At 43.1% G+C, this 15,923-nt stretch overlaps 1 protein-coding gene across 12 annotated transcripts in view; it reads right to left on the bottom strand.

Annotated features, from left to right (window-relative positions):
• LOC133351414 (serine/threonine-protein phosphatase 6 regulatory subunit 3-like) overlaps positions 1-15,923 on the bottom strand; it is a 61,704-nt gene that overhangs the window by 30,802 nt on the left and 14,979 nt on the right. For 11 of the 12 annotated variants that reach the window (XM_061566606.1, XM_061566599.1, XM_061566609.1 and 8 more), the window contains exons 3-12: positions 14,982-15,168; positions 11,632-11,769; positions 9,310-9,375; positions 8,621-8,733; positions 6,358-6,471; positions 5,135-5,264; positions 3,046-3,198; positions 2,149-2,307; positions 1,105-1,169; positions 430-545 (exon numbers count right to left, since the gene is read on the bottom strand). In XM_061566606.1, the coding sequence (XP_061422590.1) occupies positions 430-545; positions 1,105-1,169; positions 2,149-2,307; positions 3,046-3,198; positions 5,135-5,264; positions 6,358-6,471; positions 8,621-8,733; positions 9,310-9,375; positions 11,632-11,769; positions 14,982-15,168 (1,241 nt within the window). The remainder of the gene's footprint in view (positions 1-429; positions 546-1,104; positions 1,170-2,148; positions 2,308-3,045; positions 3,199-5,134; positions 5,265-6,357; positions 6,472-8,620; positions 8,734-9,309; positions 9,376-11,631; positions 11,770-14,981; positions 15,169-15,923) is intronic. The other variant, XM_061566602.1, reaches the window with a different exon arrangement.

Here is a 15,923-nt window from a genome sequence, read left to right as displayed (position 1 = left end):
AAAAGGATTCGGAAAAAGTTAAATAATGAAGTGTTGTCACATGAAACAATAAAGATCATACTGTTAATGTTTTAGAATAAAATGTATATTCACAAGTTACATAGCCAAGTACCAGCCAGTTAAAAGCCACGGGTGTGACTCACAAGATGACATAGTGCCAATTAATCTTGGCAGATCACTGCATTTTGGGAGTGGCCAATGCAAAAATGTCAGGCCTACACAGCCACCTACGAAATTGAGAATCATACCCCATGCATGCAGTAATTTTTTAAATCCCTTCTAAGAGCGATTTTTACTGATATGTATCGATTCAATCTGAATATTACATGTAAGATATCAGTGTTAAGTCGACATTCGTCCAAAATGAATTAGATAGCTTCTGCATAAGTTTATCTAAACTGGTTTGAGCCATAATGGGTTCAGCCTCACCTGTGAGCAGCTCCTTGATGAGAAGAGCATTGGGTCCCTTCTCCGCGCTCTGCACCACAGCGTTGGCTATCCTGGTCAGGTGGCCCATGTAGCCCCTCCGCCTTCCACCTTCCTCCCTGCCATGATCAATCAAAACCTGATTAGCGCTTAGTAGCAGAGACGTACAGCTCAGTAACCCAGTCCAAATACAGGGCCTCTCCCCATCATTATAAGACCCAGGTTCAATCCAGGGTCAAATATATTATCAGTAACAGCAGAGTTATTTAACTTGGCACTGCCTGATGAGGCTGCATCACTTGGTGGGAAGTAAATAGTGCTTATCATATACCAAGACTGGATACCATCAAAAAATGTGGAATTTTCACGAAACACTCATAACATGAAATTGCATAAACTTTTGGAAATAAATTTTTAATGCGCCACATTGAAACGTGGATTTAGGTCGTAAAAATCCCTACCAGGGCCTACATTTTAGATTTTTGTGTTTAGTTTGTTGTCCTTCCCACACCTCCAATTAGCAATGATGGCTACATAATAAACATTCTATATTTAATGTAGGCAGCCAAAGAGCATGCAGCCAATTCATTATCTCAAAATGCAGAAAATGTTTCCGCAATTGTTTAAGCGTTACAACGAAAAATGAAACTGTGCATCAAAGGACTCAAAAAAACGTACTGTTCTTTTTCGTTTGACTCCCACGCACCGAGCATCCTTTGTACAAGTTGACACCTTTGGAAAAGCTGAGGAGACACGAAGACATTTCAAAAGTAATTAGAAGCAAGTAAGTTTGAAGATACATTCAATGTTAAAGGGCTCCGATGTATGAAATAGTCTAATAATAACCAGAAAAGGTGGAACAAGTCACGATTAAACATACGTAAAATGTGTGTGTGGGTGTCTTTTGTACATGTGTGCACGCTTGTACTCCTCCTGAAATGAATTATACGATTGAGTGGCTCAAAGGTCAGAGTGCTGGAGCATTGTGCTGGTACTGCTGAGATCTTGTCCTCAAATTTGGTCAACTGTCCATGACTAAATCAGGTTCCTCAAGTATAGTGAGTTGACAGCCTCAGCACACTCACAAATGGCCAATACATTCAATTTGATTTGCATTTAATTTGATTAAATTCAACTGCCCCCCCCTAGTGTGGATAAGCAATCACTTGAAGAGATTTCAGAAGCAGTTCTATGGTATTCCGCAGCTCCGATTAGCACGGTTGGCTACATATGGTGCGAAATAAGTTCAACGTGCATAATCTCCTTTCTAGGACCGCTTTCTAACAGTTAATGCACTACTCTGCCAAGAGTTCCAAATACATTCTTAATCTGAGAATGTGATGCCGATAGCACAATTGGAATCAAATTGTGGGGAAAGATAAAAAAAAATACATGGTCCAATTGGAATGACTTTCAGAATGACTGTCAAGAGCATTATAGGTGAAAGTGTATGGTGGATTTGCATAAGTTATGGCTGCCATTGTTCCTAGTGGACAATCAGCTAAATGTCATAATTGTATTCTACTCAAGATCCCATAACCCTACACAAGAACCCTACTTGCCACATGACGATGATTGCAGGAAGACAGCAATATCATTCATGATGAAATGCTTACCAGCTAATTTATTGGGTTCTGTTACCATGTGGCCAGGTGTTTGCTTAAACATATGAAGGCTGCATCGATGCTGGGGGTTCGTCAGCGCAGAGAAATAGATACATACACTTTTTACCGAGGCGTTTTCCCTCCTGACGTCCACTCCGTCCTCTGTCCCAGGATCGTCGCTCTCCTCTGTGCTGGGGGGGTTGTTGAGGATTGTGGTGACCGCCTGCTCCACTTGTAAGTGCAAGAAGTTGTTCCATACGTACGTGAAGTAAAGGTCCTGTGCACAACCCCGGAGAGAGCTATTGCATTGTCACATGGAGAGGGCGTTACTTTGTGTGTTAAAAGTGTTTTGTGAGCTTGTGTTTTGCACGTTTATGTGCTTGCATGTCTTTTGTGGGAGCAGTGGCGCAGTGGCGAGCACTGTTTCATCAACCTAATAACCTGTGTTTGCTTCCTGACCATAGATAATATAAATGCCAAGTAGTATTCAAACTTTCCTTGGACCTCCCCTATATCAACTCAATATTAAATGGTGCCAGCTCAGTGAGAGAATGACCCATGAAAATATCACAACTGGGTCTCAGACTTATGTTAACTACACTAGGGGGAGCTGTGGTAGAGGTCCACGACCAATGATGAAGGTTGTATGATCTGCACCACATTCCCCCTTATTGGCGAAATTCGAATTTCCTGCCAAACATCAGACCAATCACCACACTCAGGTTGAGCATGCAAGGCCAGTGGCATAAAGGACACATTAAAAATGGTAAATTTAATGTTTCCACAGGGCAGCAGTTTTTGTGAAGTAAAAAAATGTTGAAAGGTATATTTTATATTCCCCAATGTCAGTCTGTCATCACTAAGTGTGTGGTGCATAGTGAGTGGAGGGGTGTCTGGTGAAGGGTATCCAACAAGTGATGCGAATCGCATGGGGAGACCATAATAAGTAGTTACATGAGCAAAGCTAATTATTCATGGAGGCATGGGTTGGGGGGATGGGTGAAGGAACGCTCACCAGCAGCACAGCGATGGTGTCGAGCTGCATGAGCTGCTGATTAAGTGCTTGTGTGTTGGTTTGCAGCACGGCCGACACGAGCTTGGCCACGTGCAGCCGCGTGTTCCCCAGTGGGGGCTCCAGCACCCCTATTGTTGTAGTCATGGCATTCTTCTGCAAAGACAAAGATCCCCCATATTACCTTATAAGACTGTTGGGGCAAGTGCTGTTAGCGAGCACCGATGAAGGCCGGCATGGCACACGAAGGGGCGAGTGGTCAGCACCACACCGCACTGGGTGCTCATTTGAGGCCGAGACGACCGAGTAGAGACCCAGGACTGGTTCAGATAATCGTCACTGGTGTTGGCCGTGAATGGGAATCAAACTCGTGTTGCCGGGTTCATCGCAGCAGCACGCTAACCGCTGCACTACCACTCCCCACAGAATACAATACCACAGGCATACACTGTATGATCCACAAAAAAGACACACGTAAAAATGCCTCTTGAACTAAAAAGGAATAAATCTCGTTTACAAAAATGTTAAAGAGGTGGTCATCTACGATATGGAGGTTTACGGGGCAAGTAGGTAGGTGGACTTGTTGAGCACAGAGGTTGGACACGCCAAGTATGGTGGCAGGAATGTTGAGTAGGGTTGCCAATATTTTGGGCAAGGAGCTGAATATTTGGTGGGCAGGTGGGCAAGTTTTGGTAGAGGGGTGAAAATTATCACAAGAGAAATGGCAGTGGTGGGTGGGGTAGGGAGACTGATGTGGGTAAGGAGGCAAACATGGTGGCTTGGATAGGTGGACAAGTTATGTAGTAAGGTGGAAATGTTGGGTAGGTAAATGAAAATGATGTGTTCTGAGGCAAACGTTTTGGTTAGAGGCAGATGTGCTGGGTAGGGAGGAACAAACAGGGAGGAGTTACTGTCCTTCAGGATGGACTATACTCTAATATCTATATCGCCACATACATACATAGACATATGGAAAGGCACAGCGTTACAGGCAAAATGTCATTTGCCACGAAGCAGCAATAAGTACACCATCGGTACTTGTGCCTAGGACAGGTGCACTTAAGGACACAAATTCAAAAATTATCAGTGGCAGGAGGTCAAAGTTAAAAACCCAGATATTAAAGGCTAACTGGCTTGTATGACTGGCATATGCACAAGCCATAATCCTCCAAAGTTACAAATTGGTACGTTTTAGCTGCCTGGCACACTGCTCAATTTAGTGTACTTCTGCCTCCCTTTGTTACTTGAGGGTGAATACCACAAGCCACCATAAGGGTGTTTACAAGCCCCTCCACAAAAACGTAAATCTTGATACCACAGATATCAATCATCAATAAGTCTCCTTCGCTTCAGGTCCTCCATATCCCACATCAACATACATCTTTTTCTAGCCCATTCCATCTCCATTGAGTCCCCTATAATTACCCAAGAGCTGCTTGGGCTTGCCATAAATAAAAAAAAATCAGCGAATGCACATTTTGCAAGGAAAGAGACAGGATAGCATGATCAACTCGTAGATCTGGGTGCAACGAAAGACTATGCAGCTATCAAGCTGTTTTATGCAGGCAATATATGAGGAAACCCAGAAAGAGAAAAAATACAAACACATTTATTTAGATTAAGACAAAAACACGAATAAAAAAAATCCCCATAATAGCCTTCAACAGACCATTAGGGCAAGTGCTGTTTGCGAGCACCTATGAAGGCTGGCACAGCACGCGAGGGGGTGGGTGGCCAGCACCACACCCGCCTGCCTTTGTTTCCCAAGTGGCGATGTTAACACACCACACCAGGTCCTCATTTGAGGCCGATTCAACATAGGGGAGGCCCAGGACCGGTTCAGGTAATCGTCACCGATGTTAGCCATGAGCGGGAATCGAACTCGGGTCGCCGAGTTCGTAGCGCAGCACGCAGACCGCTACACTACTGCTCCCCTGCTCTGAACACATACACAACAGCTACACGAGTAACAGCTGTTCTCTCAGTTGGAAACCCCTAATAATTTAACTGAGCATCAAATGAAAAAAATACATCAAACAACTTCGTGAAACAGATGCCTTTGTGGGTCCTTTTGATGAACACCAGGGAGTACCTTTGGGGGCTCGAGCAATAAGGCGTGGAAGTCTTTTAACCGTGCCTTGATGCCCTGCAATGTGCTACCACTCACGGCCACCGGCGGTCGCTCGGTGGTCTGTGGGAACAGGTCCAGCTGTCCCTCGAGCCTACACAACAACCGGAGCACGACACCGCATGCCAGGGAAGAAACAGCGGTTCGCTCGTTCATTCCTTACTTACTTGCATTCATTTGTAAATGAGTTGCTCGCAATGACAAAACAACTGAATGGTACCGTGGGGAAGGTGTTCCAATGACAGTTGCGATAACACATTTTCATTAAGGTTTCGCTCAGCCTCTTAACACTCGGAAGTTGAAAAACATTAAAAATATTGTAAATTCGCGATTGCCTCTCTTATGGAGATATTGTCATGTACATGTGAATGCAGAGATGAGTACACTGCCCCAATGCAGAGATGAGCAGACGCACACTTTTACTTGGCCGTTAATAAATCATCAAGAAAATACTGGCAATGCGGCATTGTGAATAATTCAAGGTCAGTGTCTTTCTGATCAAACGCATGAGACAATATATATTTGTTTACAATCCTGAATCAGCTGTCGAAATTCCACGTTTATATGACAGAAGCTCGTCACTCAATAGATTGATAACTGCTGACTTCCCACCAAGTGGTACTAATTTTATCAAACCAAAAGGGGTCAAACCAATCAGGATTTTAAATTTAAAAGCTTCCTGTTGAGAGTCAACTATGACCACAGCAATACCTGACCAGTTAAAAATACGTGTTAATCAAGATATATTTATACATGCAATGAAAATATTACCTGTTCTTTTCCCAAAATAGAACTCGAAGCCATAAAATACAGTAACATGTTGCCAACCGTAACATAACAATGTATTTATACTGTAATATGTAAGTCTCAATTGCAATGTAATGGCATTGAGTGCAATAGACTATCCTTCACAAAGCTGGTATCTGTTGGAACCTCTGGGCACATGCAGACAACTAACGTGTGACATTTGTTGGTACAAAACATCACCGAGAAATAATTCTGCAACAAATCTATAACCTGAACCCCTACTCCAGTCCCAATCCTATTACGCCCCTATTTTCATCCATGGATGTGTCATGCACATCAATACACTCATTACTGACTGTAACCTCCAAGCCCTGAGAACAATTCTGATTGAAGACGACATCACTTTTGTGCACAGCAGCAGCAGCAGCATGCTCACTTACGTTGGGCGCTTTGTCTCCAGCAGGGTGAGGAGCACCTGGATTCCATTCACCAGGGCAGACTCGTTTTTCTCACCATCAAACATGTTGCTCACAAGCTGCTCTATGGTCTCTTCCCTGCAGAGTTCACAGGCGCAAGCGGTTAAACCGGCAGCAACGAAGCCTGCTGGCAGAAACGTGTGGACAGGCGGAGTATGAGCAGGGTTTAAACAAAACGTTGGAAATTTAAACCTTACGAGAGAACTGTGTGAAGATTAATTTCTTTATAATGATTGTTACGCTTGCGATACATATACATCCAATCATCCATTACTTACGACTTATGAAAATTACATAAAAATGCTACCTTTTCATTTAATGGTATGGAAATTTAGTCTAAACAGGTGACAGCTATAGGCTTGCATGATACCCGTGATGCGCATAACATGATTTTCGTCACAAATAATCTTCAGTTTTGGTGTATCGACTGCTGGATGAAAGCATACGCATATGACATCCATCACAGCCCTTCAATACAATGCCCCTACACGACCGATTTCATCCCTCCATCTTCATGGAGGTTATTCTCTCGGGTGCACTATCTCCTTTGTCTGCCATTGTTCGATGTGTACTGCGCAAGCCAAATTACTCTCCTTAAAAGCGAATATGACGTCTCAAATGGACAACTTCATCCTAAGTACTGGCGGTCTCCGATTTACGATAATCCACATTTGCGTTGATACAATGCCACCATGGATCGATTTACGACGCAGAAACTTGACTTACGACGCATCTTTCCGACATGACTCTGAATGCGTTTGAACAGTCTGGTTTCCGATGTGACTTCGCATAAACATTTTATTATTCGAGTGTTTTGTAGATGTTTACCTATTAAACCCTGTTAAATATGGCTGATAAAAGGAAACACACATTGCCAAGTGATGTTTCTGGTTCTATGGAAAAAAAAGGATCCGACGTACGATGGAGTTTCCAGGAATGCCACCTATACTATTGAATCCTAAAACTCTCTGGTATAGAAAAGGGTTGCCACTTCTAAAATGTAGAAATAAAAAACATATTTCAATGTATGGAGTTATCTACTTTTCTTCTCACCTCACCGAGTCCAACTATGTTCCAATTTATTTCACTCAATTCTTCCTCCAGTTCTACGAGGGAGTCCATATATTGAACGTAGCACCTGTTAAATCCAGAAGGGAACCTGTTCGCACCATTGATTCTTAGTACCCCGTGCTCCTTCCCAGTCGATGGCATAACTAGTGGATCCAGATTTTAGTTTGTCGGTCAGGAGAACTTTTAGACCATACTGGTCAGTGCGGGCCGGTGAGGAATATCTGAGAGAGGAATGGATCACAAATATGCTGACAGCTACCCATTCAGTTTACTACAGGAAAAATATAAAACTCCAAAAGCAACCCATCTCTACAGCAGCACAGCAACTACAGAACATCATAAGAAAGACTACTACAAGCACAGACACAATAATTAACGTTAGAGTGAAGAGAAATTATAATTGTATGATATTCATAACGACACAATTCAGGCTGGTTACGAGTATCTTTCACTGAAGAATGCGTGTGAGTTGTGCGTATTAAGTTTAAAACTGGTCTCACATCAATAATTAACACTCCACAACGATCCAAGCAATGCATATACAAAACAACACCTGGTGCAATTAGTTAGCATCAGCACTGGGACATGTTGACCACATCTTTGGATGTGCTGCACTCAACATAATGACTGCTTAACAGTACTGGACCCTATAGTTTGTGGCTGTGGTATGTCAGTGATATGTCAGTGTAGTGTGTGTAATGTGATGACATATTTAATGGAAATTACAGCCCTTGCCAATCCACTGCTAAATGAGGGCCTCCCGACATACACAGTTTATGGGGTTGATTTGATCAGAAATAATCACACATGTGCGGGTGGAAAAATGCAAGGAGCATGCCGATTTTTATGCACTGCTCTCTGCTGCCCACAACGTAACCCCATAGCGGCCCATAACACCCGTTTATTGCATGGTGGTCACCCGTCTAAGCAGTATGCAGGCTCAAGTTTGCTTAGCTTCTAAATTCTGATGAGATAGAGCACATTCTGGGCGATTTGATTTGTAGAGTATATATCCATGTATGTGTAGATGCGCATGTATATGCGGTTGTGTTTATATGTCTGCGCAAGTGCACTATATGACAGTGCGTAACCTCCAGTGTTCAGACATTTGTAGAGTAACGTTGTGGAAGTTATGAAGGTATAAGCGTGCACGCACTTCTCCAGGGTTGTGAGCAGGGGGTCTGGCTCTGGGTTCTCCTGCACCTGGCTAATCTGCTCCCGGCTCAACCGGATGATGTCACACAGTGACTGAGACGCATTTGAATGTCTCTGGAGGGGGTGGGGGGTTGAAAAAAACAAATACAACTTATGATGAACAATCACCTGAATTGGCAGAAACAATACTGATTGTGAGTAGTAGCATTTCCAATATTAAGAGAAGTATCGAGAGAGGGCAAAGGAGTGATCAGGAGATACGGCCACAGAAAAATAGGATATGAAGGAAAGACATGTCACTCACGTTTTGAAAAGCAAGTCGTTTTTCGTAACTAATTTTCAACAAAACGTTACCAGCACTCCCACCAATTCAACAACTGAACTCTGACTCAAATTAAGTGTATTCCAGATCTCATAAAAAATAAACGATATACAGAATTTATACAGCTAAATATACAGCCCCTGTGAATATATTATAGTATTAGCCAAGCATACAGACCTAAAACTGAACCAGTAAGTGTGGTGTGTGCATATATATGGCCACTCAGTTGGTACAGTGCACAGCTGTCAATGGACAAGGGGTACAGGTGAGAGTGCTGGTATGGCATTGGCGAGGGTGGCATGACATGGTGGGGAAACGTTTTTAAAACATTTTATTAAATGTTTGAGGCAAGTGATAGCTGTACTCACATCTTCATCCTGAGAAGGGTGAATCAGCTCAATTAGCCTCTGAATCAACCTCTGTTCATTCAGCCACTGCCAACACAAATAAAACATCAATACACATTAATATATTCTAAAGAGTACATGTCAATTATTATGTCAACATGTTATTTTTATTATGATTGTAAGTTATCACATCAATGTGTTCCATCAACGTGTTCATCTTTACTGGTCTCTGGGAGTTGTGCATTTCCATGGTTTGAGCCAGTCTCTCCCTAGAGAAAACAGTTGACTTCCCACAAAGTGATAGGTATTAGCAGGCTTGGAGGAGAGGCGAGCTGACACACCCCCTAAAGGGAGTTGAATTCACAACATTCCAACTGCGGTGCGGATCAATAATTCTACCAACAGTGCCACCTGGCGAGATTTCAAGGGAAACACTAAAATGGGCAGAGCAGTAAACCAATTGGATACTCGAAAGAGCTGCCGTAAGAACATCAGTTACATCGATATTTAGCAGTTATACTGAACATTTAAAGTCCATAAAAGGAAGGAAACCAAATTTTTAGATTCCAAAGAACACAGGATGAGATGTTACTATCCTTTGTGCAAGCACTTCCAAGAGTTCATGAACAGTGAGCCTGGTGAAATTTGGGGAGCGCATCGTCAGCAGTGAACCTTTGAGTCCCCTAGGGTGTTTCGGCCTTTCATACTATACACCCTCCCCAAAGGCGGCCAGCGACAGGGTGATCAATCCTACGCTTGCGTCCCATTCCCAATTAGCCATAGGAGTTGCCTTGTTGTTGATAGCCAACATCCCATGGGACTATGCATGGCAGGGGCATCCTCCTCCCTGAGTCAAGCATTGTTGACTGCATACCTCCTGGCCCTCTCACTTTTGGGCCCAGCTGGGGTCTTTTTCGCTCTCACAAAACAATTCCCAAGCTGTTCAAAATACTTTTTGTGACAACCAAATTACCCAGCAGTAGATTGACAAAAGGGCTGTACGCAAACAGATCCTGCCGTGACCATCAGGGAAACGTGCCCAGAAGTGAAGTCTCTTTTTAAATCCTTTATATTAAGTTCGCGTGCTTGCTTGCTTAGGACCGTGCAAATCTTTCGGTCGTTTTTTAACCCACTTCCCGTGATCCAATCGAGCTGACATTTTCCACACAGACTCGTTGTGCCAGACAATTATTGTTTGTGAAAAAAAATTCCCAAAATTTGACACTTTTTAGGCAAAAAAAATGTATTTTACATATATTCAAATAGAACGCATTCATGGCTTTGGATGAACGTCAGAGTGTAAGAGCCCAGAGCGTAACCGCTCCACAGGCCGTGGCGGAGTAGCGCAGTTGGTAGCGCCCTCGCTTCCCATGCCAAAGGTAGCGGGGATTGATCCCCGCGTCCTCCACAGGCGAATATATTTTTAAATCCTTTATATTAAGTTCGCCGCCACGCATATAAAGGATTTATAGTGAAAAACTTAGTTTTTACGGGTTTACTTGTTTTTGTTTAATCAATGAAGCTGAAAACTCGTTTCACAAAGCCTGGTACACAGTAGTCTAGCTACATATCAAGAAGAGCTATTTAAATTTTGGGTGAGGCCTTCTTTGAAACACAAACAGCATTTAGCCTTTGCAAAACATATGCAATCTGTATATAACTCAATCTAAGTAAACACATACTAGTTGAGCCACTAAAGGGGAAATTTATTTGCAAATTGGCTAAACAGGCAGAAAATGTAGTCCTTCCCCACAAGCTGTGGAGCTGCATTGGGACATGACCTTAAGAGAAAACCTATGGAATTAACGCCCACTTGGGAAACAACATTGGCAAATACATAATGCAGAAGGCGATACCAACTTACAGCACAATTCCCTCGACCACAACTGTTCTTATATGACGTACACTTAAGGGTTGCCTACGTTAGTGACCGCATTTCCCCTGCACAAGTTTGTCACATTAACAGCACTGCAAACATTCCTAACCACTAAGAATGCTAGATGAGGCAAACAGGCATTGTGATGAACTATTTACAGCCTGCTATAATGTTTAGTGACCGTTATAATACCATGAAAAACAGATGCCGAGGTTACAGGGCCAAACTCACAATCAGAAAGAAAGGTCTTCAATTCACGTTCGGGAGTCGAATGATTCAATCATCCCTAGAGGGTCGATAAAATGAGTCCTATCACTTTGTGGAAAGGCAACGGAGAGAATGGCCTGCACCATACGAATATGGAATTTGCTCCATCGGCTGCTTAGAGCCAACCGGTTGCTTGTATGAGCAAGGAAGACACTTTACAATAGTTCAACCGCTACCAGGTACACAGATTCTTCACTCACGTTGAGCACGTCCTGCTTGAGCTTGGGGGGATCAACACACGTGAGCAGGCGGAACAGCAGGTCCATAATGGCCGATGTGCCAATGTGCTTGAGTAGCAGACCCACAAAGTCGTCCCTCTTCCGTAGGAAGTCAATAATCTGCACGCGCACACACAAACACCACACATATATATATAGCCTTGTAGATCATAGGGGCTGGCTGCTTTGTATTCACAGTGCTGATGATTACATACTACACCAGGTACTCATTTAAGGCCAAGTCAACTCGGCGAGATCCAGGAATGGTAGATACCTACTTGCCACTGACATCTGGTGCATTGGGATTATGGGTGAAATGCACTTTACAAATGTAATTATTATATATGCCCAGTAACGTAACTCTGGTCACCATGTTCAAAGAAGAGTGCTCTAAACAGTACACCAGATACATATGCAGAAAAACCGAATTAGAAAAGTTCCCCTTTTTAAAGCTCGATACAAATGGTAGCCAGTGTCAAGTGCTGTAAGCAAAGACGTCAAATTGGGAATACTTTGGGTAGTGGACTCATGACCACACGCAGCCATATTTGTGTGGTAGTGTGTACTGACACCAGACTAAATGTGTGTTCCTGTAAGTGGCCCACAGCGATACAACACAAATATCAAATACCACCACCAGGTAATGCAAAGCTGTAAAAATGAATTGCGAAAATTTAAGTTTCGCGAGAGAGCCATTTTCCCAGTTCACAAAAAAACATACAAAAAATCCCACGATCCTCACACAAATAAAGACAAAAACATACACCACAGCATCTTACAATAAAGAGATTAAACACATTCCAAATTCAAACTGTTTCTTTAAAACCGTGGATGTCAACAGATAATGTATGCAATGAACATAGCCCGTAAGGGAAAATACTGGTTGCAAGTACCTATTAACACTAGGACAACGCACACAGTTGATCCCATATACAGACATTGACCACATCGCACCATACGCTCATTTTGAGCCGATTCATCCCAACATAGGACCGGACCAGGTTTGGATACGAATTGCATCAAGGTTTGGAAATGAACCTGCATTGGGCAGCCAGTGACTGCCACGCTGGTTATCTCAGCATGCGGCCATGCAATATTCCTAAGCATGAGCAAGCAGGGCCATAAACCCACCTCTTGGCAAGCAACACATCCACCCACCCCAAACCCTCTCCTTATCTCTAAACCAAGCACAGGGAATTGGCTAAGTTCCAACAGCGCCTTCATGACTTATGCTAACCAGTACAGGTGACTCTGGCCTTTAAGCAGCGGTGATTGTGAATTGCTAGGAATTTGACGGCAGCATCGGGTAAGCAACTTGTCGGTTGCGAAAAGAATATCAGTGGAAAAAATATAGATGCTTGAGAGAATGCTGAGAATACTGCAATGGGTAAGGCACTTGTGTAAAATGCAAAGGTACAGGTCACTGAGACAGGCATTGGAATGACAAAAGAATGAGATCATTCCAGACAAAGGGAACTGTAAAAGTGGACCACAGGTGGTGGGTGTTGACGCTAGGAGTTGTGGGATCTAGCAGTGGGAAGTAATGGTGAGGTGTAGTGGTGTCAATGGCATTGATGCCACCTTGTACCACTTCGCACTGGGGTCTGTAGGCTGCTCTAATAATGGCCCAGTCTTACTGACAGGGAAATTGAGCAGTGATGTGCTTGTCGCACAACTATCCACGTCCAGCTCCACAAGCTACCACAGTGGAAACACCAGTACTCCTGACCAAATGCAATTTCAGGCTGGTGTATAGACACATCATGCATTAAACACACATCCATTTTCATATTTGCAAGTACTTCAATAGCAGGTCCTTTGAACAATCTGAACATATTTGTGAATGTTATATCAATATATTTTATACATTTGCTCTGGGCACTCCAAGTTCCTCCCACACACATACAAACATTACAAATAGTACATTGACCAAGCATTAAAATAGAGAATCCCCTCCCTGGAAAACTAAAAGAGACTCAAATGTCACTTCCCTGGGTAGTGAATACACTTTTCAAGCCTACTTGATGTTGTAGTGCTTCATTGTGGCACTTTGCTGCCATATGGGTTGACCTGTCATGTGTACAAAGCCTGCAAAATTCAGGAAGATATGGCTCACCAATTATTTATTATAATCTTCTCTTAAGAAGAACTTCACTAAGCCAATAATTTTAGAAAGTACTTACTTGGGATATTTTGCATTGGAGGATACCAGAATATCTGGGGAAAATGGCAAGATGGTAACACGTGTGCCTCACAGTGAGAAGTCCCTGGGTTCGATTCCTGAATCAGGTGCCTTAATGTGTGGCGTTTATTTGTTCTGTCCCTATTCTGCATGTTTCCTGCAGGTTCACCAGTTTCCTCCCATAGCTAATAGAACCATAATGTAGTTTCTATCGGGCAAAACAACTGAAGTATTACCTGCAAAACTCAATTGGGACAACACATAGTAAGATCGCCTCCAACAACCAAAACTTGATAGGGCCTTCCTGAAAAACTGTCTTGAGACTCAGTGAGGATTTCCTGGGTAAACAAAAATAATAATAAAATAATCATCCATGGGCCTTGATTCACGAATGAAATGTAATACATCTGGACTGGTGGTTTTGTGGTTAGAGCATGGAACACAATGGGAAAGCTGTTAGTTGTTGACTCAGCTTAAGATAATCACATGCTTCTGCTTTTAATAAAATTAGCACAAATTTGTTGGAAGTCAACATCGGTTGTCCTCTGAATAAAGCAATCCCAACCAAAATAATGTATACCCCCTCCAGTACTGGTTTAGGGCCACTGAACAATGAGTGCCAGTCAACACAAGCTTGAACAAGACGACTTTTTAGTTTACTTCGATGCAAACCAAATCATAAAGCTCTTTTAGTGTACATACGTAACTGGGCTGCGAGTCCTAGGCTGTCTGATGTGAGCTTGAAGCTTTGTTAATGAAAAAAAACTTCAGAGTTAGTGCCAAGCTTACATCTCAAAACTTAAGTGTTGGACTGCTGGGGGGACAATGTACGAGTTGTTTATTTTGGAGTTAAATCTCTCGTCAAAGCAAAGTCAAACTTTCGTGTAGGTTTTCAGAGTTACGCTGAACAGCTCTCCGATGGGTTCAAGTTGTAACGCATATTGTCTGGCACGATGTACGAGAGCTACACGTCTTTGGAGCTACATTCAGTGCCTGAAAATGCTCAATTCATTTCCAGAATCTCCCCACATGTAGGGCAAAACATCTGACATCATGATGGACAATACACATTGCAATCTGAAAACACATCGGAGAGATAAAAGTAAAACTTGCATGATTATTCTGTGCAAAGCAATGTGTTTTGGGCCACCTGCTCAGTTTTCCTGCTGATGAGGATGCCCATGATCTTGCTGAAGAAGCTGGCGAGGAGCGGGTTCAGGGGTGGCTCCTGCTCTAGGAAGGCGTAGAGGCGCGCCAGCAGGGCCTCGTCATCCCCGAGCCGGTCGTTAATCTGCGTCACGTCGGCCGTCAGCAGCTCGCACGCCACATTCGGGTACCTACACGGGAGCGTGCAACAGACAAGACGGACAGGGAATGAGGAAGAAGGTGAGGAGACGCAAGGCTCTCTCTCTCTGTAGTGCTATATTCAACAAGTTTAACATGGAGGCTTTCGTGACCAATATCATCCAAAACAGGTTTTTGGGTTAGATCGCGTAACTATATAAATGTGTCATTAAACCCGCCACCACCCGACAGCCAATTAGTAAGACTTTTAAACATAACATTGTAACGAATTGGCACATTTATATATCTTCAGCAACGCTCACAAATCGCCTTGTTACTACGATAATGGAGATGTACCTGAATAAAGTAACAAGGTTATCGAGGTGGACTGGGCAGCTCAGAGGGCTAATAGCATGTCAGAGAACTAAACTGCAACTGATGACATCTTTGGGGTTTGAATCCAGGCAGCCACCCATGATTAAACGAAGTTCAGGTGTAGGGAATTTATGGTCTCAATCCAAGCACCATAGGTCGTGCCATAAGGGGAGGCAATTGTACACGAGCTGGCAAATTACAAAGCCCTCTCCACTTGGAAGATGAATTTGCCGCTCATGCTAGTCACTGACGACTATACAAAAAATACAATCTTCATTTAGATTTTTCTCTTAGATTGGCATGTTTCCAGCTCTGAAAATTAACATTATTTGCTAATTTACCACGTAGCACCTCTAAAGCAGAGTAAGTCAGGTCTACCACATGTTTGCTTTTTGTCGTTAGTTTGACCTTCCTCCACGCCTCCGATTAGCAT

Source organism: Lethenteron reissneri, chromosome 37 (genome assembly GCF_015708825.2).
Source record: "Lethenteron reissneri isolate LAM-NWPU_2019-01 chromosome 37, ASM1570882v1, whole genome shotgun sequence".
NCBI classification, from domain to species: domain Eukaryota; kingdom Metazoa; phylum Chordata; class Hyperoartia; order Petromyzontiformes; family Petromyzontidae; genus Lethenteron; species Lethenteron reissneri.
Note: the sequence above shows the minus strand (reverse complement) of the source record. Positions and strands in the feature narration are given on the sequence as shown.